Source organism: Pipra filicauda, unplaced genomic scaffold, assembly GCF_003945595.2.
Source record: "Pipra filicauda isolate LSUMZ 115617 unplaced genomic scaffold, ASM394559v2 scaffold196_size3971931_pilon, whole genome shotgun sequence".
Lineage (NCBI taxonomy): Eukaryota > Metazoa > Chordata > Aves > Passeriformes > Pipridae > Pipra > Pipra filicauda.
In genome coordinates, this window is record NW_024104305.1 from 2,653,653 (window position 1) to 2,680,319 (window position 26,667).

A 26,667-nucleotide genomic window follows, 5' to 3' on the forward strand; every position below is an offset into this window, starting at 1 on the left:
TAAGTCGTTGTAGGGACAATCTCTGACTAGAAATGACTTTAAAATCCTTTTATTGCCGCGTTTTCTCACTTGGAGAAATGAATGTCTGAAATGGGCTGGTGTGGTGTGGTTCCACATTCTCCAGCCAGCACTGGCAGCAATTCCCCACTTCCCAGTTCAGACTCCCAGTTGAAGGCTGCTCTGCTCCTCTTTTATCTCAGGAAGGGACATTTGGGAAGTGAAGGAGTCCCTGGGTGCAGGGTCTGTGTGGGCAGGGAGCTGACCCATGGGGAAGGAGGCAGGATGGTGGGACAGTCCTGGCTGCAGCTCCTTGGCAGCCCCATTCCCAGCAGGAGCTGCCAGAGTTTCCAGGTGCAGAGCCCCAGTCCAAGGAGCTTGGAACCATCAACCTCATCCTGTCCTGGTTCTCCAAGGCACAGTCCCATCCCTGGTCCCATCCACAGGATCCACTCCCCAAAATTCAGCTGAAACCACCCTCTGTTCTCAGCCAAAACTGGGTCAATCTTTGCCAGAGCCCTGAAATCCTCCTGCAGTGCCCTGAGCTGATTTATTCATTCATATTTATGGGAGGGGGGGGAAGAAGTCTTTTGATTGAATCCTGCTTTGAATTTTGGGATTTCTTTCATCTTGGCACTGCTGGAAAATGAAAGCCAAGGGGAGGAGTTGCTGAAGGCTGAGGGTTGTGGGCTCTCCATGGGCAGAGCTCCACGACCCCCCTCGTTCCTCTTGGTCTGGACATTTGAAGGGAGGGAATTTGGAGGTGTTTGTGTCAGAGAGTAGTGAATCACAATAATTCAGTGTGGTAATTCAGTTTATGTCTTTATTATGAATATTTACTGTCCCCTGCACTGGCACTGCAGCTCCTGGTCTGTGGAGCCAAACATCTGCATTTTTTGTGTGAACATCCCAGCCCCTTTTCCTGCTTTATTTTCATGAATATTGCCCTGTGTTCACCTGAGAAACACCTTCCTTCTCACCCAGCGGAGGGATATTTCTCTTCCTTCCTTCTCACCCCCTAAAACCAGCCCTGTGGTTGATGAGAGCTGCTTCTCTCTGCAGGTACAACACCTTGCCAAGCCGAAGAACACTAAAAAACTCCAGATTAGTGAGTAAAAAGGACGATGTTCACGTCTGCATCATGTGCTTGAGGGCCATAATGAACTACCAGGTAATTAATTGCCTTTTGACACCACAGAACTTTTTCAGTGTTGGGAGGGGGGAGGAAAAGTTAGGCGTGAATTTGGAAGGTGAAACCCATGCAAATATTTCCATTCTCATTATTAAAATGGGAAGCAGCAGGACACAGTTCTTTACCTTATTTACCTGTTGCAGGTGGGAAGGCACAGGTGAGCCTGTGCATGATGTGCTCATTGGGCATTAACTAATTAAACCTGCAGCCAATCAGGTTCTAATTAGTCTCAGCATTTAGTCTTAATGCTTAAAAACAGGGGTTTTTTTTCTAGAAGAATCCTTGTTTTTCCTCAGTAAGTGTTTATGGCAAGGCAGTGGGACAACTGGGAGTGAACCAACTAAACCAAAGCCAACCTGATTTTCCTGAGGGTTTTTTTCTCTCCAGTGGGATACAGGGATTGTGTAGTTTGTCCAGGGAGCTCCAAGGATTTGGGATTTTTTGCTAAAACAAGGGAAGCCTGTGGGGAACACCTTTCTTAGGAGTTCCTGAGGGGTGTAGGAGGTGTTTGTAACCCCCCTCTGCCCTGGGGGGGGGGTACCAGCTCCCTGGGATTTACAGGGATTGGGAAGGAGACCAGCCACAATCCTAATAACCAGTGGAGTATTTTCCAAAGGAATTCTGTTTTCGTTTTTGGAGAGTGACAACAACTGAACTTCAAAGTCCTCTTTAGGGAGTAAATCATGCTCTTGACTGTCACAATTAAAAAGGGGCTGGAGGGAGAAAAGGACAAGCAGAGGGGCTGGAAATAATGTAGGAGCAGCTCTTAGACCCCTTTTGTTGGCTGACATGGCCAAAAGGAGTATTTTCAACACTGCCAGTGGCAGGGAATTGTAGGATCATGGAATATCCAGAGTTGGAAGTTTTTTAGGAACGGTGGGAGAATGAAATATTTCGGTTTAACCAGTAAACTCCACGAGGTTTTGTTTGGCTTAAAAAACTGCCACAGGGGTCTGGTCAGGGTGGTGGGATTTGTTGGGTTTCTGAGTAATAATTTGGGGTGTCAGAACTGCAGCAGGACTTTCTTTCCCTTCTGTCCCCAGTATGGATTCAACATGGTCATGTCCCACCCCCACGCCGTCAACGAGATCGCCCTGAGTCTGAACAACAAGAACCCCAGGTAGGTGCTCTTGCTTTTGGAGAGTTGGACAAGCAGGTAAGTAAAGAGGATTTGGGAAGGGGTTTTCACCTTCAAAAGGGTGTGTTTGTGCACAAACCTGTGGCAAAAATCAGATTAAGTGTGTATAGTGGTGCAGGTAGATGAGCAGTTGTTGTCTGATTCCAGTGGGTTCAGGAGCTGCTGATTCTGCAGCTTTGATAATGGCTTTGAACTGGCAGGGGGGGAATTTGGGTTGGATACTGGGGAGAAATCCTTCCCTGTGAGGGTGGGGAGACCCTGGCCCAGGTTGCCCAGAGAAGCTGTGGCTGCCCCTGGATCCCTGGAAGTGTCCAAGGCCAGGTTGGACGGGGCTTGGAGCAACCTGGGCTGGTGGAAGGTGTCCCTGCCCATGGCAGGAGTGGAACTGGATGGGCTTTAAGGTCCTTCCAAGCCAAAACATTCTGGGATTCTGTGATTGAGCTGCTGAAGCCCCTCAGCTCTGTTGCAGTGCAGAGAAACCCCCCTGATAATGAGCAGCTTAACATGGGATTTTCCTGAAGAAAGGGAGAATCTTCCTTAGAAATGTTATCCAAGGATCCTTAGGTTTGAATTTCCTTGGGAGAAGGTTCCATTCCTGTCCTGGGTCAGGCTGCTGTGCAGCCACAGCCATAATGTGATTCCACAGTGCAACTGCTGGCTGTGAATCCCTGTCCCTCCTCTCCCACCCTTGTGATCCCAGCAGCCACTTCCAGCAGACCCTGGAGTTCTCAACCTTTCCTTGTCTTACAAAACCAAACCTGGCACAGACATTTTTCCAAGGAAAGGTCAAACTGGGGGCTGAGATGACTAAACAAAACTCTGTGTGTGTTTACAGGGCCTTGGCTTAGGCTCTGGGCTGACAGAGCACGAACCTTGTCCTGGTGGAAACAGGGACATCCTTCCTTTCTTGTAGTCAGCCCTAAGTCAGCAAACACATGCACAGATAAATAGGAAGGACATGGGAAGTTTATTATTTTTAAATCACTTTTTAATCACTTTTGTGCCTGGAAATCAGGTGGTCGAGGGACAACCCCAGTTTTCAGTTTTGAAACAAGGGGGTTATTTCGATTTCTGTTTCTAAAAACGTTGCTTTAAAATGTGACTGAAATAGTCTGAGGACAAAACTGGGTGTTAGTGCTGTTCAAAACCCCAGTCTGTGTTTGGTTCAGCCCCATAATTGAAGAATCCAGAGGTCTGAGTGCTTAGGGTGGGTGAGATGTGCCAAGGGGAAACAGCAGCTCTGGGAATGGGATGTGGAGCTGATCCCATTCCCACTGTGGAGCTGAGTGGGCAGCAGGTGGAGAGGGACTGGGGGGACTCCATCTCCTGGTTCTTCCCAAATGGATCCCACAGACACAGCTGGAACTGTCCTCTCTTGTCCCCATTGCACCAGAGACCTGGGAATCCCTCTGATCCCAGAGATCCCCTCTCCCCGCCCCCACAGCCCCTCACAACCCACCCTGGGATGGGATATTCCTGAAGATCCATACCAGAGCTCCTTGATCCTGTCTGACAGAACCCCCCTGGATGAGTCAGCCTTGAACATGACCCGTTTAAAATTTCCTAGGGAAGTGAACATTTTATGTGGTTCCCAAAGATAACCCTGACCCTTTGAAAGCCAAAAGGTATTTCTTGTTCTGTAACATCTGGTTTGAGACTCTGCTTTGGCATGAGACTAATTTTATGTGTCTGCATGGTTTGACTCTGCTCAGAGCTCAGCTGGCCAGGAAATCTTTTGCTTTCCACGAATCCCGTAAGGAAATACTGTGGATTATTTTCCTTAGGGTAACACCCAGTTTGCTGCATGGTTTTCTCTCAGTGATCTGTTGTTTTCTCTCTGTGGCAGATTGATTTCTGATTTCTAGGGAGAAGGACGTGCTGAGGCATCCTGTGTTCCTGCAGTGAACTCTGTGTGTGTGGGTCTGAATAACACAGAGAATAATTCAGATTTGTACCAGGAAAAATGCAGATTGGAATTATGTGCACTCCCCTTAAAAAGTGAGATCAGAGGAGGCCAGTTGGGGTGTGGGAATCTGCCTCCCCCGGGTGTGTGCAGGGGAGTTCTCCAGGGGTAGGAGCTGTCAGTGATCTGCCTTTCCCAGAGTTCTGCAACTGCCTTTTTGCTTGAGTTTCTGAGTTGTGGTTTCAATTCCTGCATGTTTTGAGCAGCATTAAACAGGGGGAGAAGTGCATGATCCCGGGAGAGGCCGAATTCCCTGGGTCAGGGACGCTCGGCAGGTTTATTGATTCAAGGGAATTAAAACCACAGGGGATGAAGCTCCATCTCCCACATTCTCCCACAGGTTTGGAAGCAGGTGCTGGTCACTGAGTGCCACCTTCTCCTCTCTCCACAGGACAAAGGCCCTCGTCTTGGAACTCTTGGCAGCCGTTTGCCTCGTCCGAGGGGGACACGAGATCATCCTGTCGGCCTTTGATAACTTCAAGGAGGTACCTTGGCCCAACTCATTTAATTTGGGTGTTATTCCCTCTCTTATTGTTGCCTGGAGCTTTCTCATCCAGCTAAATTCCCTGGAGTCAGGATTTTCCATGAACTACAGGCTTTCCTTGGAGGTGCAAAGCAGCTCCGTGGTGACCATTCCATCGTTTTCGTGTCTGTGGGGAAGAGCTGTAACTCCAACAGGGCGAATCCAGGCTGGGAATTTGAGCTCCCTTTGCTCAGTCAAATGATGTCCCATCGTTTTAGGACATTTTGAAAGCTTGCCCTGTCTCTGGAACAACCAGGAATGCTGGGTTAGATCTCCCGTTTCCAAAGCCATTTTCACACGCTCTTGAAACACAAAGTTCCCGGATTTACCCTCAGTGGGAATTCTGTCTGTGTAGAAATTACAGAATCAAGTCTCTGTCAGTCACAGTGACTGCTGGAATTCATCCAGGAATTCCACTTGGCTCAGGTGTCATTTATAGGTGTATTTTCCAGTTTGCACACAGTGATTAAAAGGATTTGGGAATATCGTGTGAAGGTTTGGAAGCACTGGGAGGGGGAAGCAAGTCCTAGAATGCTGCTGTCTTAGTTTCCTTTGGATATTGGTTATATATGTGGGGTTAATATCAAATTAAAAAGGAATAAATTAGACTTCCCAGCTCCAGAATTGTTGGATTTGATGAGTCCCAACTGGACACAGGGTGTGTTTCCTTGAAGCTGTAAGTGGGTCAATGCAGATGATCCAGGAGCCAAGTTGGTAATTTTTTTGGTGTTTTGTGTTTGGGGAATAATTTCTGACCTCGGAAGGATTTGCATGTTGTAGATAAATGAGGGAATTTTGGAGGTGCTCAACATCATCCAGAGCAAAAGGTTTGAGCGACCTCCAGCGTGGGCCTGTTGTGGAAAGCTCAGCTCTGTGCAAGTCCAGGCCTGTCCTGGGTGTGGGAAGGTTGTCCTGAGGACAGAGGGAATGGGAACAGCACTGCTGGGAAGTGGAAGTTGGGTTGGAAGTGTGTGACCACGGAGAGAGCCTGGCTTGGGGTGACACCAGTGGGAGGGGCACTCAGAAAATGGGAATTGGGGAAAGGTCTGGGGACCTTCAGTGCAGGCAAAAACTGGGAATTATGGTTTGGGTCTTCCCTTGGTTCATCTGTGTCGTGTCATGTCTTTGTTTGCACCTTTGGGAACCCAAGGGATCAGGAGGCAAATGCAGTGGGATTGTTGTGAAGAACAATTTGAGAGAAGGGCTTTCAGTGGGGAAAAAACTCTGTAAATGTGCAGATCACAACGTTGTTAGTCCAGGGTTAAATTCTCCTGGGTTTTCCTGCTCTGTTAGGGAAGGAATAGGGCTCAGCAGGGAGGGACTGGGGATGAATAGTGGCTGCAGCCAAATCCCACTGGTTGGGATGGTCTGTGAGGCTCATTGGACACCTCCCAGGGAAGGGTGTGGAAACCCCAGGTGCTTTCTTACCTTCCTGACATCCTCAGTCAAGGTTTTGCTCCTTCATGTCCTTCCAGGTGCTCTGTCATCTCCTGCTGAGACAAATATTCCCGTGGAACCCATTCAGTTTGTGTGGAATTAGTTATTTATTCCACTCCTTTGGGGTCTGAGCAAGTGACGGTGGAACTGTCGACTGTTGCAGGTTAAGTGAGGTCAGGGAGGGGATTTACCTTCCTCAGTTCTGCATTTGGATGCTCTTCTCTTTCTCAATTCTACATTTAGATGCTCTTTTCTTCCTCAGTTCTGCATTTGGATGCTCTTCTCTTCCTCAATTCTGCATTTAACTGCTCTTTCATTCCCCAGTTCTGCATTTAGCTGCCCTTTTTACCCAATTATGCTGCTTATTTCTTGCTCTATGCTGTTGTTTTCCACCTTCCTCCTGGGCAAGTTTTCAGGAATGGTTTCAAGTTTTCACTTTTATTTTATAAACCCCTCGAGTTGCTGACAAGTCAAGTGCCCAGGCTTGGCTTTCCAGCCCTGCACATCCAATTCAAATTGCTGTGAGCTCCATAATCTTTGTGTGGCTGCTGTAGCTCTGCAGTTCAGGGCTGCCACGGTTCTTTCATGCATATTTAGGGCAGATTTGACTTATTGAATTAGTTCTCTGCCACTCCATCTCTTTGCCATGAAACAACTTCAAAAGGAAGCTGAACTCCTGCCTAATGAAATCTAATAAAGTCAGGAGGGAAAACAGGATGTTTAGCACCAAGTTCTGCTCTCGTTTCCATGGGGGTGAACATCAGATGGTTCATCAAGCTTTGAGCTTTGCTCTGATGGAAACGAGGGCAGGGTTTGGTTCTTGTCAAGGGAGATTTTTCAGTTGCAAATGGAGACCTCAGAGCCCCTTCTGGTATCTGAAGGGCCCCCAAGGAATACAGAGAGGGATGGTCATCAGGAACTGCAGTGGCAGGACACAGGGAATGGGGTCAAGCTGGAAGAGGGGAAATTTAGCTTGGATATCTGGAAGAATTTCTTCCCTGTGAGGGTGGGGAGGCCCTGGCCCAGGTTGCCCAGAGAAGCTGTGGCTGCCCCTGGATCCCTGGAAGTGTCCAAGGCCAGGTTGGACAGGGCTTGGAGCAACCTGGATACTTCCAGGGATGGGGCAGCCCCAACTTCTCTGGACATTTGCTGCTCTTGAATCCCTGACAGGTGAGGAGAATCTCAATCCTCTCACACATCACCTGGTTATGGCCATGAATTCTGAGCCCTCAGAGGTGTTTGGATGCTTGGGAGTTGGGCAGAGAGCTGGAAGGTGGGGGCCCTGCACACAAACCCCATCATGCCCCTCCATCAGCTTTCATGACACTGAAGGGAGCCAAGATTGTCCAGGCCTTGCTTTCCACAGGGCTTAATCCAGAGTCAGATCTCCCTGCTGGAATAATGAATGGCAGCACTGCAAACAGCACTTCTGAGTTGTCCTTGTGGACCAGCAGAATAACCCGTGCTGGAAGAAGCTCTTTGCAAAGTGCTGGAAAATGTAAATGCAGTTGTTGTTTGTTGGCTTTTGAGAGTGACTTAACCCTGCTGTGGAGAAGTAAAAAAGGTATTTTAACCTAGTAAGTATTAAATAACTGTTTGCTTGACCAGAAACTTAATGGGAAAACGGATTTTTTTGTTCTCCTGCAAAGTGCAGGAATGTCAGCACGGGGAAGGCAAACAAAGTGTCCCTGTGGAGGGTCGTGGGCCGGCGGTGGGAGCTGCTGCTCACACTGGGCTCTTGTGGGGGACAGAAAGCCAGCATTGTGCTGCTGGACAAAGGGGCACAGACAGGAGAAGGGGGCACAAAGGCTCCCAGGGATTTTTGGGCTGCAGATCCATCAGGCTGTGTGTGACAGCACACCCTGTAAGGGCTGGGCTCGTCCGCACGCTCTGTGTTTGCTCTGCCTCTCCCTCTTGGAGGACTCCAGGAGTTACTGGAGGAGGAGGAGAAGCTTAAAACAGCCTTTGGGGGGGTCATTTTAACATTGGCACTGACAGAACGTGTCTTGTATTGCAAAGCCTCTCCTATAGTTCAGGTGTTTTAAATTTGCTCCATCAGAGGGTGGTTTTCCTGACTTGGGGTGCTGAGTTCACCTCGAGGGAACTGCAACCAGAGGGTTTCATTTTCTGCCTGGAGTTTGGGACCACCAGGTGTTTCCTGATTGGAAAGGACCTTAAAACTCATCTCATCCCACCTCCTGCCATGGGCAGGGACACCTTCCACTCTCCCAGATTGCTCCAAGCCCCATCCAGCCTGCCCTTGGACACTTCCAGGGATCCAGGGGCAGCCACAGCTTCTCTGGGCAACCTGGGCCAGGGCCTGCCCACCCTCCCAGCCAGGAATTCCTTCCCAATATCCCATCTAACCCTGCCCTCCTTCACCTTAAGGCCATTCCTCCTTGTACCGGGACAGTCCTCCAGATGTGGAGGAGTTCACAGTCTGGCAGCTGTGTCTCAGAAATCCTGCCTGGATTCACTGCCCTCTCCATATGGAACACGCTGGCTCTGCTTGTGGTGACATTTAGTTACGAGCTCCATTCTCCAGCAAACTGAGGTGGTGGTGTGAGATGAGTGTCTGAGGTGGGAGGGTGATGGATGTGCTTCTACCAGCCCAGGGTTTCACCTTCTGCCTGACACTGCATGTGAAAATATCTTCAGTTTTCCCAAATCCCCCTGTCTGCTGCTCCCTGCCCAGGTTGCTGTTCGAGGTGCCCAGAGGGGTTGTGGACTCCCCTGGATCCCTGGAAGTGTCCAAGGCCAGGTTGGACGGGGCTTGGAGCAGATTAGGATAGTGGAAGGTGTCCCTGCCCAGAGGGGTTGTGGACTCCCCTGGATCCCTGGAAGTGTCCAAGGCCAGGTTGGACGGGGCTTGGAGCAGATTAGGATAGTGGAAGGTGTCCCTGCCCATTGGAATGAGATGGGCTTTAGGGTCCTTTCCCCCTCAAACCATTCTGTGATTCTGGAACATCTTCCAGTGATCCGGCCCCGAGAGCGGGAACAGCGCGAGGGTCGTCGTAGTTGAGCTTTGCTCTTGGGTGGTCTGGATGGGAACCACTGCCAGGTGGATATGGGTGCAATCCTCACGGAATTTTTCATAACAGATCCTTTTGCTTCCTTACGGGCTTGTGTCGTGGCTTTGTAACGGATCCGGGCTGGATTTCCTTCGTTAGCACCCGGAGAAAGGACCCTCCGTGGGTGGTTTTCCATAAAGCCACATTGTTCTTCCAGAATGACGTGGGCTTAATGGGACCTAAAGTGGGCTTTTTCACAGCCCAAGCAGAGACACAGGGTTTTTATAGCTGTGGTAACTCGTTTAATCTTGCTTCTTACACAGAATAAAGCCAATAAAAGAAAGCTCTGCCTCTCCTCGGCCCAACCGTGCTTCCAAATGACAGGCCTCGGGAATTTATTCCAATAGAAATGGCAACATATGGTTTTATGTGGTGGGATTTGATTTCAGCATTCTCCTTGGCTTTGGGCCAGTCTTCAGGCTGGAGGCTCCAGCTCCGGTTTCACTCTCTTTAATCTTCCAGGATAAATTATATCATTTCGTGAAAGTCAGTTCTGCTGCCTCCTCAAACACACACGGCCCAGCCCTGACTCATCTCAACTATCTGGGAGCAGCCACCGAAAGCCACAGGTGGTTGTTGCTTTTCCTCTTCCTCAGCTGCTGTATCCCAGCCAGCCAGGGCTGCTCCAGCCTGGGATCTGCTCTGCCAGGGCACTCTGGGTTGCTCCCGGTTTAATTAGTCAGCCCTAAATGGCTCCGAGTTGTTTGTGTCAGCTTTTCTCATCCCTGTGGAATGGTTTGAATTAGATTTCCCAGAAATCAGTCCTTCTGGCTTTACTGGTGAGGGATCAGATGCACCATTGTTCTGTTTGGTTCCACAGTCCAGGGTTTTGGTTAAATCGGCTCCGTTTTTTGTGACGTGGGTACAAGAGACATCGTGGAATCCCAGAGTGGTTTGGGTTGGAAGGGACCTTTAATCCCACCCTATTCCACCCCCTGCCATGGCCAGGGACACCTTCCACTAGCCCAGGTTGCTCCAGCAGGGAAAAACTGTGTGGGATATAACACAGAGCAATTAAAGAGTGATGAAGGAGAGGGTTCCCGGGGTTTGCTTGGAGCAGGGGTTGGATCCAGCCCAGCCCACGCCTCCCAAATCCAATGATCCCATGGAGCAGCTGCTGCCTTTGATCCCTGCACTGCCAGGGGCTTCCTGAAACTCGGCCACATCCCTTGCCCTGGGTTTTGCTTGGAGCTGCTCTGACCATCAATGAGGTGTGGGGGGGGTTTGGGCTTTGATCTCCCAGCAAGGCCATCCCTGATGCTGCAGGGAGGCTTTCCAAGGATTGCTCCTGAAGAAAGGCCTGGGATTAGACTGGAGATTCACAACCAGGAGGGTGGTGATCTCCAAACTCCCCCAGCCTTTTCCTGGGATCCCATCAGACAGGTCATTTGTGCTTCATCAAAGTACTCCTCCATCCCAGAGTGGGTCTGGTTTGCTCTATTTTAGACCTTAATGTGTGGTTTTTTTGGGTTTTAGTGGAGCAGCCCATGGAAAAGTGTTTAATGCTTCACTTTCATGCCATGGCCTGCAGAGAGAGATGAGTCCTTTGGGTTTAAAATCAGGATAATTTGCTTGAGCAACAAGTGTAATTTGTTTTTCATGAGGTTCATACTTTGTTGTTTGAGGGTTTATTTTACCTGGTGAGGCTTCAAGATTCAGCTGGAGACACTGAAATGCAACTTCAGCAAGCCAAGGGCTCACCAAGGGTTTTTCTCAGCAGAAGGGAACTTTCAGTCCTCCAGATGACTGGAATCTGTTTTTCCAGGACCTTTAAGGTGAAAACAGCTTCTTTCAGAGCTGCTTCTGTCCCTCTGAAAACAGGGAAACTTAAACCTCCTGCCATGGGCAGGATACCTTCCATTAAACCAGGGGGCTCCTCGAACACTTACAGAGATGGGAAGTGTCCTTCCCAAACTTATTTACTCTTTTGTGTCTTCTTGGGGATTACTGCAGATCATTTGTGTGCTGAGGGAAGCAGGACTGAGCCAGAGGAGCTACTGGGAATATTAAGATTTCAGCAATATCCTGAGAGCTGCTTTATCTTAGATCTTCTTTCTCCCCCAGATTGCTTTTGTTTCCTGCCAGCAGCCCGTGCTACAGCTCTGCAACCCTGATTGTTACACTGATGTATTTTCACTCCTTGTTTAGCCAGGGATAATTTTCCCTTTGTCTTCCCTGTAATTTGCTTTTCTTCCTAATTACATGATATTACAGTGAGGAGCCAGGAGAGAGGCTGAGCCTTCCCTGTGGCGTGGCCTGGTGCAACTCTTACACTCAGAATGATGAAATCTGTGAGGGGAAAAGACCCACAAAGAGCTATTTTATGATTGTATCTCTATAATAATTGTACCTGACTCCTCAGACTCGCACTGCAGGTGTTGACAGAGAATTGTTCAGCTGGATTTTTTTGACGAAGAATATTTTCAACCTGGACAAAGAGGTTTTGAACGAGCAGAAAAATCTGCATTTTTAATGTTTGGGGTTTTTTTGCCCAAGCTGTGCTTGACCAAAGGTGTGGTGCTTGTTTTTTGTAGGTGTGTGGGGAGAAGCAGCGCTTCGAGAAGCTCATGGAGCACTTCAGAAACGAGGACAACAACATAGACTTCATGGTGAGTGGGATTGACCCTCAGCAACTCTCATTCCAGAGTTTCCTGTGCCTGAGCTGTGTCTGCCTCCTGATCCTGGGCCTAAAACACCACAGCCCAATTATTTATGTTCCAAATGCCTTTCATTTTTAGCTGCCCATTCACTTTTCCTCCCGAAGTGCCTTGTGCCACAGTGAAGGTAAGAGGGAAGTGGCCCTTTGTGCTCTTTCACAGCAGCTTCTGCAACATCCAGTTCTGTCCCTGTGCCAAAATCCTGGGAGCCCCAGACAGGGAAGTGTGGGAGAGACTCTCTCCAGCTGCTGCCTGTCCTTATCTGCTGATAAATGTAGCAGTGGCTTGCACCACTTTTGGTTCCTCAGTGTGCATCTGCATGACTTTTTCACCAAACCCACTTCCCCTGGAGCACAAAGAGGGAACAGGGAGAGGGGAAGCTCTGGCTGGCACAGGCACCAGCACGTTGGCATCACGTGGGAGGCTGTGGCAGGGAGGATGTGTCTGCTACCAAAAATACCTCTATATCTGGTTTTTTAACTTGTGCTTGTGTGAGAAATGGGAGAAATTAAAGTCTTATATATTTAATCAGAGAAAATCTCCCTTGCGCTGCTCCTGCTCAGGGCTTGGATCCCGTGTGGGCCCGGCCTGAAGTGGGAGCAGAGCAGGAGGAATTCCCACCCCAGCTGGTTTTCTGAGGCTTCTGTGAACCATCTGTGATGCTTTAAACCATTTCAGTGCCGAGCTTTGTGTTAAAGATCTTTTTCTGCCAAGAATTAGGTGTCAGAGCACCCACTGGGGTGTTTCCTCCAGGCTTTGAATGCTCTGTGTCCGTGGCTTCCAGGGGGACAGCAGGATAAAAAGGAGGTGGTGTGAGTGAGCCAGGATGGCAGATTTCTTGGATTTAAAAAGAAAAAGAGAAAATTACAGTGATCTCTGCATTTTAACTCCAATTAACAGCTGCTCTCAGTAACTCTGACACATTGCATTGGGTTCGTTCCTTATTCCTGCATCGGTGTCCCTGCAAGGACAGGTTGGTAGGCACAGAAAACATGGAGTATTTAGTCTGTAATATAACAGAAAGATTTCTCAGTCCTCAGATCCCAACTCTCAGTCATTTTTTTTCCATGCTCACTGGGAGGGATGATGGAATTTGGGGAGTGGGAGGGAAGCAGCCTGAGCCACCTCACTGGAACTGTGGGTTTGTCCACTTTTTAGGGAAAGAAATCATCTGTTAGAGAATCCCAGAACCATCTGGGTTGGAAAAACCCTCTCAGACCATTTAGCAGCACTGCCCAGGCCACCACTGACCCATGTCCCCAAGTGCCACATCCACAGGGTTTTGAAATCCCTCCAGGGATGGGAACTCACCACTGCCCTGGGCAGCTGTGCCAGGGCTGGACAACCCTTTCCATGGAGAAAATTTCCCTTAAATCCAACCTAAACCTCCCCTGGAGCAACTCGAGACCATTTCCTCTTGTCCCATCATTATCACCTTAAGATGTTAAATGATGTATTGTAAGGATGTAACAGGGAATCTGCATGTGAGTGTCCATACAAGCCTGGAGAGCTGGGAATGTTCAGCATCCATGTGGGCAGCCTGGAAGAAAATTCCCTCCTCTCATTAGGCTGAAAATTGCATTGAGATTTTCTTGAAAAAGGATGAATATGTTTTTTTTAGGACTTGCCCAAATATAAACAAAATCTGCATCTTTGGGCTGCTCCCCCAGCCACGGTCTGGAGTGTAGAACCAGCCTGGAGCTGGAGGAGAAATTCCTTAGTTGTGTATGTAAGGATTTGGGAAAGGAAATGAGAATTTGGCCCTGATGTTGCGAGAGCCACAGCAAGGATCACAAAAGCACCCTTGGATAGGGGAGTTTGGCTCTGGGGGAGGCACAGGACAGCAGGGATCAGCTGGAGAAGGCTGGGAGCAGCACTGGGAGGAACCAGGGTCCACCACAGCAGCTGGAAAGGGTCCTGAAAAGGCTTGAAACCTCAGCTTAGGTTTCCAGGAGCATGGATTGGAACCTGGATTTGGGTTTCCAGGAGCATGGATTGGAACCTGGATTGAGGTTTCCAGGAGCATGGATTGGAACCTGGATTTGGGTTTCCAGGAGCATGGATTGGAACCTGGATTTGGGTTTCCAGGAGCATGGATTGGAACCTGGATTGAGGTTTCCAGGAGCATGGATGGGGTTGTTCCTGTAGGAGATGGGGACACACCAAGGGCTGTGAATGATCCATTCCAGGAGCTCCTGGAGGAGTTTTTAGACCATCCTCCTTCCTCTGTTCCTTGGTTTTGTCCCTCTTACCAGTCTCACAACCCTGTTGAAGTGATTTTGGAACACAGAGTTGTCAAAGCTGGTCAGGGCCTAGCAGGGAATCCAGTGGAGCTGTTGAGTGACCTTTGGAGTGTCCTTGTGGTCCCAGTTCCTCCAAAGCTGGGACAGTTTGGCTGGGAAGGTTTTATGGCATCCCAGTGATTTCTGGGAGCTGCAGCTGGAAGGAGCAGCTCGGGACACCCCAACCAGCCCTGGGATCACAGGGCAGATCTGCCCCCTTGAGTTTATCCTGTGGGCCAGATCACAGGGAACTGGCCAAGTTCCAGTACCAAACTGGTCATCCAGTGGGGGCCTTCACTTCTTTCTTCCCACCAAATGCCCCAGAGCTGTGGGGTCTCCTGGAGGCTTTTCAGGAGCCTTTTTCAGGTTGTTTTGATTTTTGCTGCCTCAGGTTCCTTCTGGAGATCCAAGAGGTGTCCCGGTGGCTGTTGGGAAGCTGGAATTATCCCTGTTGCAGCACTGCTCACAGGATGAGGTTATGTCCTTGAGAAACCCAGCAAGGATGAGGCAAACCCTGTCTTGGGGCAGCTCAGAGGGTGATGGATGATCCCCAGGGAGCTGGGAGAGGGCTGGGGGTGCCTGTGCAGAGCAGGACGAGGCCTGGCCTTGCATTCAGGGGAAGGACAAACTTTTTGGGGTTTCTACCCCAATTCCTTCCGCTCCACAGGTTTTCTTGGAAAGGAAGAGCCTTTGCCTTCCTTTGGCTGTGCTGGGACATGTGTGGATGCCAATTCCAGTGATCTGATCCTCAACCCACAGCTTTGGGAACGTGCTTTGGGCACCCAACAAAGCGCCTTTTGTGCGAGTCCCGTTTCCTGAACTGGGGGTTCCAGTCCCCACATTAATCTCACTTTTCCAGGCAGTTTGAGGAACAACATTGTTTTCTTTAGAGCTCGTGTGATGTCTGCTCTGGCCCTGGGAGCTGGCAGGGGCAGCGTTCCCGCTCACCGGCACGCCGGGAAGGTGGCCTGGAGACATGACTCAATTCCTGGAACTCGCGTTTCCCTTCATCCCAGCAGACAAAATCCAAGCACTGCCTTGGAAATAAACCCTTTCGGAACAGCAGCTCATGGTTTTCCCCTCGGAGTAACCACAAGGAAACGTGGTCGTGGCCGTGTCCGGCCCTGGAGATCCCGCTCTGATCCTGGTCCTGGAAAACCTGTTCCGACCCCGGTGTGGGGCTGTGGGGACAGCTGGGGGTCACTCTGTGTTGTCCTTGCAGGTGGCCTGCATGCAGTTCATCAACATCGTGGTACACTCCGTGGAGGACATGAACTTCCGAGTGCACCTGCAGTACGAGTTCACCAAGCTGGGCCTGGACGAGTACTTGGATGTGAGTCCCACCCAGATCTACCCCCTCCAACACAGCCCCAGCCCTGAACCCCCCAAACCCCTCACCCCAGAGCTGTTGTCCCACAGTCCCTGCTCCCAGGGCTGTGTCCTGGCTGCTCCAGGGGGGCTGTGACTGGAGCGTCCCAGCGGGAGGGAATTGGGCTGCAGCCAACTGGAATTACAGCCTGGAGCTAAATGTGGAGCTCTGCTTATAACAAAGGGAGGATGAACCACAGTCACCCTCGCCCTGCCACGTCCCTCAGGGCTGCTGGCCTCAGGTTGGCCCTGGCTCAGGTGCTGCCAGGGCTCCTTCCATCTCCAGGGGTGGAAAATCTCTCCTTTGGGTTTTCCCTGGCAGCCAGACGGGCTCTGGTGTCCTGTGGGAAATGCTGGGTTTCAGAAGGAAGCTGCTTTTGTTTCCCTTTATCTGTTTTTCATGGAATCACAGGCTCGTTTGGGTGGGAAGGGACCTTTAAAGCCCATCCCATTCCACCCCTGCCCTGGGCAGGGACACCTTCCACCAGCCCAGGTTGCTCCAAACCCCATCCAACCTGGCCTTGGGCACTTCCAGGGATCCAGGCGTAGCCACACTTCCCTGGGCACCATTTTTCTCCCTGTCCCTCCTTTTGGGAACACACCCAGGAAAACAGTGCTTGTGTTGACTTGTCCCTGCTGATTTCTACTCAAGAGGGAGGGACTTTGGGGTCTGCAAGGTGTTTTTGGACATGGCAGCACCCACCACACGTGTGTTTGGGCTCTGGGGGTGGCACAAGCCCTGCAGTCCTTGGGGGACCAGACAGAGCCTTGCCAAGAAACCACGGAGGAAATCATGGAATGCCAGAATTGTTTGGGTTGGAAGACCTTAAGGATCATCCAGTTCCAACCCCCTGCCATGGGCAGGAAAACCATAATATCCTCTAGAACAGAAGATAAGGCGCTGCTTGGCTTCATTTGAAAGCTCTGGATGTTTGGTCTTCAAAAACTGACTGTTTATCACTTATGACCCCAGATAACATTCAAATCCCACGTGTTTTCCTGGGTGGGGGAGGTGTCCCGAGGTCCCCCTGCCCTCCCAGCCCGCTGCCAATTCCCGGTGCCACCTTTGTCCCCTTGGCTTTGCAGAAGCTGAAGCACACGGAGAGTGACAAGCTCCAGGTGCAGATCCAGGCCTACCTGGACAACGTGTTCGACGTGGGAGCTTTGCTGGAAGACGCCGAAACCAAGAACGCGGCCCTGGAGAGGGTGGAGGAACTGGAAGAGAACATTTCTCACGTTAGTACCACACCTGGGCACCTTGGTCTCAGCTCAGAGGGACGTTCTGGGAGGTGGGAGCACAGGCAGTGCAGGGCCACAGCCTCTGGAGTGAGGTTGGAAAAACCCTGGGACTGCTGTGCCTCTGGGTTGGGGGATGTTCAGATGTTGGTTGTTCCAGATGGAGTCACTTGGCACAGGAGTTGTCTCAGGAGCTGAGAATGCTGATTTACATCAAAATTCCCAATTCCTCAGCAGGGCAGGACCTAAATAGAGCAGAAAACCCTCCTGGCTGGGCCTTGGACACATTGCTGGGCTCAGGAGGGAAGGGATGAAAAATAGGGTTGTGGAGACCCTCAGAGTTTGCTCAGTTCAGTGTCTGCTCACACTTTGCTCTCCCAAACCCTGGGGTCAGTTCCTCCAGTCCAGGGCATGTGGCTTGGCTTTTTGAAAATAATAAAAAAGTGGTTTTCCAGACTTTAAAAAAGCCATCAAATGATCTCCATTCTCTCGCCACTCCTGTATTACTTAGAATAAATATGGTTTTAAACACTTTGCCCCTCTGAGGTGTCACAGAATCATGGAATGGTTTGGGTGGGAAGGGACCTTAAAGGTCATCCAGTTCCACGCCCTGCCATGGGCAGGGACACCTCCCACTATTCCAGGTTGCTCCAACCTGGCCTTGGACACCTCCAGGGATCCAGGGACAGCCACAGCTCCTCTGGGCAACCTGTGCCAGGGCCTCCCCACCCTCCCGGGGAGGAAAAAGGAATTACATTTTAAGAGCTTTATTGCAGAATAGACTTTCTTGTCTGGACAGGCCCAGAGTGATGGTCCAGCCAGGCATCTGCAGATCACAGCTGAGGGGTGACATTCATCACAGGAACCTTCAGTGGGGCACATGATGTCCCTCATCTCAGGCAGGAACCCTTTTTATTTCCAAAGGAAGGCCTCAGGATTTGGTTGAATATCCGTAATAACCATGTCCCACTGCTCCAACAAGTGTCCTGATGTTTTGATGGATAAAACTACAGTTTTCCACTTAATTAATCTATTCCTCTTTGGATTGACAGTTATCTGAAAAACTCCAGGATACGGAGAACGAGGCCATGGCCAAGATTGTGGAACTGGAAAAGCAACTTATGCAAAGGAACAAAGAACTGGATGTGATCCGGGTGAGTGGGATGGGGGAGGCTCTGCCTGGGAGCTCCTGGGCTGGGGGAGGTGATGGGTCTGAGGCAGTGACTTCTCTTGACTGCCAAATTTGAACCTGGGACAGATTTGAGGTGGAATTCCTTGTGTGTGCACTCCAAAGGACCCGGAACTGCGAGTGTGGCAGCAAATGAGGGAATGAGACAAAGGCATCTTATTGCTCAGGGCTGGAGAGTTTCCATTTGGGGTTTTTGAGGTCCCAAGGGTTGGGGCTTCTGGGGTTCCTTCTGGGGGTCTGCCCTGGGTATGTGCAGGTACAGCCTCCTCTCTAGAGCAGGAACTGTGCTGCTGCTTCCCTTTGTCTGCTCACAGGGCATGGAATTGCAGAATCATTTAGGTTGGAAAAGCCCTCCAAGATCGAGTCCAACCATCCCTCAGCACTGCCCAGGCCACCCCTGACCCCTGTCCCCAAGTGCCACATCCACAGGGCTCTGAAATCCCTCCAGGGATGGGGACTCCACCCCTGCCCTGGGCAGCCCCTGCCAGGGCCTGACCACCCTTTCCAGGGAGAAGTTCCTGTTGATGTCCAACCTGACACAGCCTGAGGCCGTTCCCTCTCCTCCTGTCCCTTGTTCCCTGGGAGCAGAGCCCGACCCCCCCCAGCTCCCCCCTCCTGTCAGGGGGTTGCAGAGCCAGAAGGTCCCCCCTGAGCCTCCTTTTCTGCAGGCTGAACCCCCCCAGCTCCCTCAGCCCCTCCTGCTGCTCCAGCCCCTTCCCAGCTCCGTTCCCTTCCCTGGACACGCTCCAGCCCCTCCATGTCCTTCTTGTCCTGAGGGGTCAAAGAGCAGCACAAGAAAGGAGAGGCAGCATGAGGAGGAGGTGCTGAGAAGTTCTGCACCCCCAGGTGTTGGTGTCCACAGGGGAGGTTTCAGCATAGCCTTGGTGGCTCCTTGGGAACACACCGAGTGGAGACGTGGTTTGGTCAGAGCTCAGTGTCAGTGACATTCAGGGCCAGGCTGTTCTGATCCTGCAGTTGGAATTCTGAGTGCAAATTCCACGTTTCTGTGTCATTCCAGGAGATCTACAAAGATGCCAATACCCAAGTTCACACCTTGAGGAAGATGGTGAAGGAGAAGGAAGAAGCCATCCAGCGCCAGTCCACACTGGAGAAGAAGATCCACGAGCTGGAGAAGCAGGGAACCATCAAGATCCAGAAGAAAGGGGATGGGGACATCTCCATCCTTCCCGTGGCTCTGGCCTCTGGGATGGTGCCAGCAGGGTCAGAGGTGTCAGGGACACCTGGCACACCTGGAGCTGCATCCTCAGTGCCATTGCCACCACCTCCACCACCCCTACCTGCCATGGCAGGGACTCCTGAGGCAGGTGAGGAGCTGTGGTGCATCCAGGGGCTGTGGGATCCAGTTCTGAGCCCTTCAGGGGATGGAAGAGATGGAACCTTCTTCAGTAGGGGGTTCCTCCTGTGCTGATGCACCAAAGGACTTCAGTGAAGGGTCCAACCAGTGGAGGGTGGAGAGGGGGGGATCGGGGGATGTTGGAGAGGGGATGGAAGGGGGGATAAGGGACTGTTGGACAGGGGTGTGTGGGTGGATAAGGGGATGTTGGACAGGGGTGGGTGGGGGGATGAGGGGATGTTGGACAGGGATGTGTGGGTGGATAAGGGGATGTTGGACAGGGATGTGTGGGGGGATGAGGGGATGTTGGACAGGGATGTGTGGGGGGATGAGGGGATGTTGGACAGGGATGTGGGGGGGGATAAGGGGATGTTGTGACTCTCCCTGTGCCCGTGGTCTCCCAGTCCATGTCCATGGTAACCCCTGGTTCTCCCTTGCCCCCGCAGTGCCCAATGGCCCCGTGTCGGTGCCGATGCCGCCTCCCCCGCCGCCCCCCCCGCCACCCCCACCGCCTCCTCCTCCTCCTCCTCTGCCAGGACCGGCTCTGGACACGGCTCCAGCAGCCCCACTGCCCCCACCACCCCCTCCCTCAGCTCCCCCCCTGCCCGGGACGGCCTCTCCCACCGTGGTCTTCAACTCAGGCCTTGCAGGTAAAACTCGGGTGTGGCAGCAAAGGGGGGGTCAGGGCACAGCCTTGGGGAATTCAGTGCTCGGTCACCTGAGTAAATCCCATAACTGCTGTAACACCAAGGAGTTTATGGAAGAAAAAAGCATTTAAGGTTCTCCAAGGTTGCCCAGAGAAGCTGTGGCTGCCCCTGGATCCCTGGAAGTGTCCAAGGCCAGGTTGGACGGGGCTTGGAGCAACCTGGGTTGGTGGAAGGTGTCCCTGCCCATGGCAGGGGGTGGGATGAGATAATCCTTAATGTCCCTTCCAACCCAAACCATCCTGTGGTTCTGTGATTTATCAGCCTGACAGCTTTGGTTTGGTCTGGAAGAGTTGGATTCTCCAGTGAGACAAAGCCCGTGCCAAAAGTGCTTTTTAAACATGATCGGTTTTGGCTTTTGAGCAGACAAAAAGTGGGTTTGAAAGAAACGTGAAGCTCCATGGGTTGCATTTCTTCTGAGAAGAAATGTCTGTGCAAAAAAAAAAGGGGCAAACTTTGGGGAATTTTTTGGAAGGCAGAACAATTTGCAGGCCTTCTTTAATGGTGTTTTTAGTCACTCTCTGGCACGTGCCAAGTGTCTCAGGCAGTGAGTAAATGCTGACTGTCACCAGAAGCCTCAAGAGCACATAATGAGTCCAAAAAAAAAGAGACTGAGGAGCTCTAATTAAGAGCTTTTTTTCAAGAAGAAAAATCTGATTAAGTATTCCAGCCTTTAAAGTTTCCTCTGAAGGCCAAAAGCATCCTGGAACTAGAGGGTCCCAGGGGGAATTAGATAAAAATAAAGCACAGAAGGCACAGCCCTGCTGAGGGCTGATCCCTCTGGAGGGATTTGGGAAAGGGGTGCTGGATGTGGCCGTGGGGGGCTGCAGGGGGCACAGGAGGTGCCTTATCCCAACATCCCTGGGTGTTAATTTGGGATGGGAGCAGTGGCCAAGCCCGCCTGGCCCAGCTCCTCACTCACATCTGGGTGAGATGCCCAGAGCCAGGGGAGCTGGAAATCCTGTTCTTCAATGGGTTAGGATTGGGAATGGGAGTGCAAGTGCCTTTTCCTGATGCAGTGCCTCCTCAGGAAGGAGGGTTTTTAGGGCAGGAACCTTCTGGGTGTGAGGGGAGTCCGGGGAATAACAAATGTTGCCTTTCTGACCATCACTAACACTGTTTTCTCTGTTCTCTCTGCCTCCTGCTAAGATGGGCCCATCAAGCTCTTCTGTAGGTTGCTCCCTGCTAAGTATTTGTTATTCCTGCTTTTCCCTCTGTGCTGTGTCCGTGTGTGTCCAGGGACTCGTGGGGGTGGGCAGGGGGAGGCCCTGGGGATGTGCCACCCCTGGGGATTTGGGCACCAGAGCTCTGGAATGGAGGAGGAAGGGAAATCTGGAGAGATTTTGAGCTCCATCAGGACCTGGCCCACGAGGCTTCAGCTTCTTCCCTGTCCTGGAATAACCCAGGAGCAGTTAATGAGATTCTAATTTATGCACAAGCGGAAAATGGTTTTTTTCATGGGTGTTCAAAGCTTTTTTTATTTATTTTAGGAATTATTTTAAGTAACCTCATTAATTAAGCAGAGAGGAAAACTGTGTGGTGGAGATGAGCACGTGGGTTCCTGCCTTGCAGTTGCATACTTTTAATTCTCAAAATACACTGGAATATTGTGGATGTCCCCTGTTATCCACTTGTGGCTCTTTGTTCCCAGCACTGGAGAGGAAGGACCAGGGTTTATGTTTCATGTTTGCAAAGAAACAATTTCTCTTTTAAATAATTCAGGAGCAAAAGGTTGATTGAGCACTTTAACGAGCACCTTGATTTTGTAGCAAGGAACAACTTCATGTTTACATCAAGGTACAAAGAAATGAGAACTGAATTACAGAACTTATTCATTATTCACCTTCCAGACCTGTTGGAATTGGAATAGGAATAGGAACAGGAATAGGAAGGGATTGGGTTCATTGCTCCCATGTTGCGTTTTCTCCTCTGTTCACAGATTAATGAGAGTAATCAAGTTTAATTTTCAGGCTTCATTTTCATAGCTCCTCTGTTGAAGTTCCTAATTGACTGTAAAGTTCCTAAATTACTTTAATTTACTGCAGTTGCACAGCACAGGAATTAAAACCCGGTTTCTTCACCCCTGTTAAGTCCCAGGTGCTGCAGCCCAACCCCTTTGGCTCTGAAACACAAACCTGCTGAGGAGCAGCTCTGCCCAATGCGGTTTCCCCAAAAACCGTGGGAAAGGGGCTTTTTTCCCCTTCTTGTCACCTGTTTTGGGACACAGCTCCTGGGGTGTGTGACACTGCTCTGCCAGCAACAGGACAGGCTTCAATTCAACTGCTCTCTCCATTTTCTGGGGTGTTTAAATATAAATACTGGGCTTTTAAATCAATCCAGGCAGCTTGTGGCAATAAACTAATCCCAGATTTCCTTTAGGGAAGTTTTCACAGCCTCTGAGGGTTAGGCCAGGCCTGCAGAGGCTGGGCCTGAAGCAGCTCAGGGCTGGGTGCCACCGTTGGCCTCTCGAGGTAGTGACACCTTTCCAGGATTCCAGTGGGATAATTCAGCTCTGGCCCGTTTTCCAGTGCTGAAATGCCAGCTGGAGAGCTGCCCTCTGGGAATGTGGGGTGTTCTGCAGCCAGTCCCTCAGGGATCTGTGGTTTCCTCTGCCCTGTGTGCAGCTGTGAAGATCAAGAAGCCCATCAAGACCAAGTTCCGCATGCCCGTGTTCAACTGGGTGGCCCTGAAGCCCAACCAGATCAACGGCACCGTCTTCAACGAGATCGACGACGAGAGGATCCTCGAGGTACCCCCGCTGCTCCCGGGCCTCTCTGGCCACGAGGGAGTCATGGAATGGGTGGGAAAAGCCCTCTTAGATCGCTGAGTCCAACCATCTCCCAGCACAGCCAAGGCCACCACTGACCCCTGTCCCCAAGTGCCACATCCACATGGATTTTAGATCCCTCCAGGGCTGGGGACTCCAAACCTCCCTGGGCAGCCCTTTCCAAGGCCTGACCACCCTTTCCATGAGGAAATTCCTCCTGATGTCCCACCTGAGCCTCCCCTGGCACAGCCTGAGGCCGTTCCCTCTCCTCCTGTCCCTTGTTCCCTGGGAGCAGAGCCCGACCCCCCCTGACTCCCCCCTCCTGCCAGGGAATTGGACAGTGAGAAGGTCTCCCCAGGGATAGACCATGGCAGTGACCTTGGCAAAGGGCTCATCCAGGTCCTGGATGCTCCCTGTGGGCTGGATAAAGCATGAGTGCTAATGTGAATATTTTCCTGAACTTTAGAACATCTGAAGGGCTGTTGGGGCTGGATTTCTGGACTCTGGCCAGATTTCTGATCACCAACTCAGGAGCAAGTGTTCCTTCCATCCCTGATGGAAATATTCTGAATTTTGAGTCCAGGTTGGATGGGGTTTGGAGCAACCTGGGCTAGTGGAAGGTGTCCCTGCCCATGGCAGGGGGTGGGAATGGATGAGCTTTAAGATCCTTTCCATCCCAACCCATTCCATGATACTCTGCTCCAGTCTCAGCCCCTTTCCCTGCAGCTCTGGCCCAGGATTAGGGACTGGGTTCAGTCTCCCTGCGAGAGGGATAAATCATTTCCTTTCCTTTTTAGGATCTAAACGTGGATGAATTTGAAGAAATCTTCAAGACAAAGGCCCAGGGCCCAGCCATTGATCTGACCTCCAGCAAGCAGAAGATCACCCAGAAAGGCTCCAACAAGGTCACGTTGCTGGATGCCAACAGGGCCAAGAATCTGGCCATAACTCTCCGGAAAGCCGGGAAGACGGCGGACGAGATCTGCAAGGCCATCCACGTGTAAGTGAAGCACTGGCCAGCCAAGAAACCCTGAGATTTACTGGGGGTTTAGTCGGTGGAAAGGGTTGGAATTGGCAGTTGATGTCTCTGGAAAATATCCAGGGGTAAGGAGGGAATGGTTCTGAATTCCCAGAAATCAGATTGCCTTGAACTCAAATGAAAACCTGGCAGTTCTGTGTCTCTGAATCACTGCTGAGGCTTAACAAATTAACACTTCTGTTGTTCAAGCAGCTAATTCCTGTCTGTGCACAGGATAGTGGATCCATATCCTATATCCTGTAGTTTGCCATTGCAACTCTCCCTCTGGTTCCACAATATTTTCTGTTCCAGTGAGCACCCAAAAGGCAGAGAATCAGGAAGAGGGAACTCTCTTGGTTTACTCCGTAAAGGATGAGTTTAGTCCAGGTGCTGGAAGAGATTTTGCATGGAATTAGGTTTGTGTGGTGGCCTCAGGCAGTGCCAAATGTGGGTGTCCATGGGACTTGTCTGTGCCCCATCCCACCCCGATCCAGACCCTTCCCTGCTCCTGGGGACTGAGTGCAGGTGCAGCTGCTCCTTGGGGCTGATCCCAAATCCATCCACACTCCATGCTTCTCATGGCCATGACAAACATCTCCCATTCCTCCAGTAAGGAATATCCTAAAAATGTGGATCAAAAGCGTTACCTTTGGGCTGGAGGGTGACCCAAACCTACCCCACATCGAGGCAGGTTCAGTTGTTGGACTTTTACAGGGCTCTGCTCCAATTAAATAAAAATATTTGCTCTTCCCCACCTGTTTTCTCTTACAAAAAAGAGCTGTGGCCATGGAGGGATGTAGGTGATGGCCACATATCTTTGGAATGGGAAGTAGAGTGTCCATCAGCCCAATAACCTGTTCCCATCTCCATGTGCAGGGAGCTTCAGGTGCAGGGCAGGAAGAACTTCACAGTTTCTTCTCTGCTGACTCAGACTCATGTAGGGCTGAATCCCAGCCTGGTTTGGGTTGGAAGGGACCTTAAAGCCCATCCAGTGCCACCCCCTGCCATGGGCAGGGACGCCTTCCCCTATCCCAGGTTGCTCCAAGCCCCGTCCAGGCTGTCCTTGAGCTCTTCTCCTGGCGTTGTGCCGCAGGTTTGACCTGAAGACGCTGCCGGTGGATTTTGTGGAGTGCCTGATGCGGTTCCTGCCCACGGAGAACGAGGTGAAGGTGCTGCGTCTGTACGAGCGGGAGCGGAAACCCATCGAGAACCTGTCGGACGAGGACCGGTTCATGATGCAGTTCAGCAAGATCGAGAGGCTCATGCAGAAAATGACCATCATGGCCTTCATCGGCAACTTCGCCGAGAGCATCCAGATGCTGACCCCGGTGAGCCGTGGAATCCGGGAATATCCTGAGCTGGGGGTCACCGAGCCAAGTGCTGGCCCTGCACAGGCACCCCAACAATCCCACCCTGTCCCTCTACCCTCCTGGAACTCTGCAGCCTTGGGGCTATGCCCACTGCCCTGGGGAGCCTGGTCAGTGCCAACCACCCCCCAAGAAACACACACACAAATGGAAAAGTGGTTTTCTGGCTTTATTTTGATCTGTTAATGACTGTATATCCCAGGAGCTGTTTGTGTGGCAGTTGTAGCCTGGACTGTTAGGGACTGCCTCACAGGCCTGTAAGCCCTGTAGGCCTCACAGGCCTCATAGGATCCATAGGCCTCACAAGCCCCACAGACCCCATAGCTCTCATGGGCCCATTAGGACTCATGGACCCCATAGACCCCATAGCCCTCATGGGCCCATTAGGACTCATGGACCCCATAGCTCTCATGGGCCCATTAGGACTCATGGACCCCATAAACCCTGTAGGCCTCATGGGCCCCACAGGCCCCATAGATCCCAGAGGCCTCACAGGCCCCATAGGCCCCATAGTGCCATTAGGCCTCACGTGTCCCGTAGGACCCAAAGGCCCCACAGGCCTCAGGGCCCCATTAGGTTACTGTGGGTCCTGGTCTGTGAGCTCCCGGAATTGTGTCCCACCCAGCCCAAAGCACCTGTCACAGTTGTAGGGATTGAAATGTGAATCCTCTTTGACCCCACCATGCCTGAGGGGGTAAATCTGGTGGGCAAATGAATGGTTTGAAATCCTGGTGTGTCAGGACAGGGGAACATCCATTGAATCACAACATGGTTTGGGTTGGAACGGACATTGAGGATCATCTCATCCCACCCCCTGCCATGGGCAGACACCTTCCACCAGCCCAGGTTGCTCCAAGCCCCGTCCAACCTGGCCTTGGACACTTCCAGGGATCCAGGGGCAGCCACAGCTTCTCTGCCCAACCTGGGCCAGGGCCTCCCCACCCTCCCAGCCAGGAATTCCTTCCCAATATCCCATCTAGCCCTGCCCTCTAGCAGTGAGAAGCCATTCTCTATGTCCTGTCCCTCCATGCCTTGTCCCCAGTCCCTCTCCAGCTCTCCTGGAGCCCCTTTAGGCCCTGGAAGGGGCTCTCAGCTCTCCTTGGATCCTTCTCTCCTCCAGGTGAACCCCCTCAGCTCTCCCAGGCTGGCTCCAGAGCAGAGGGACATCCATGCTCAGGCCCCTGGTGTGGATGAAAAATAAGAGGATTTTTTCAGGATGTGATTAGATGCTCATTTAACTCCTGGTGGAACTTGCATTAACCAAGCCCTTCCTGTGTTTGTCTGCAGCAACTCCACGCCATAATCGCTGCCTCTGTCTCCATAAAGTCATCCCAAAAGCTTAAGAAAATACTGGAGGTAGGTCTGACACCAGCTCTGCTTCTGGGAGTTTTTAAAGCCCTGGAC

The 26,667-nt window shown here is 51.3% G+C and overlaps 1 protein-coding gene across 6 annotated transcripts in view; it reads left to right on the forward strand.

The window, feature by feature from the left end:
- The window catches only part of FMNL2 (formin like 2), a 124,535-nt gene that overhangs the window by 89,335 nt on the left and 8,533 nt on the right, over positions 1–26,667 (forward strand). For 3 of the 6 annotated variants that reach the window (XM_027733979.2, XM_027733981.2, XM_027733977.2), the window contains exons 7-20: positions 1,060–1,168; positions 2,233–2,309; positions 4,682–4,775; positions 11,856–11,930; positions 15,483–15,593; positions 16,715–16,864; positions 17,917–18,018; positions 19,072–19,378; positions 19,854–20,057; positions 21,261–21,281; positions 22,736–22,860; positions 23,676–23,878; positions 24,990–25,224; positions 26,551–26,619. In XM_027733979.2, coding sequence (XP_027589780.1) covers positions 1,060–1,168; positions 2,233–2,309; positions 4,682–4,775; positions 11,856–11,930; positions 15,483–15,593; positions 16,715–16,864; positions 17,917–18,018; positions 19,072–19,378; positions 19,854–20,057; positions 21,261–21,281; positions 22,736–22,860; positions 23,676–23,878; positions 24,990–25,224; positions 26,551–26,619 — 1,882 coding nt within the window. The remainder of the gene's footprint in view (positions 1–1,059; positions 1,169–2,232; positions 2,310–4,681; positions 4,776–11,855; positions 11,931–15,482; positions 15,594–16,714; positions 16,865–17,916; positions 18,019–19,071; positions 19,379–19,853; positions 20,058–21,260; positions 21,282–22,735; positions 22,861–23,675; positions 23,879–24,989; positions 25,225–26,550; positions 26,620–26,667) is intronic. The other 3 variants (XM_027733983.2, XM_039380495.1, XM_027733978.2) reach the window with 1 other exon arrangement.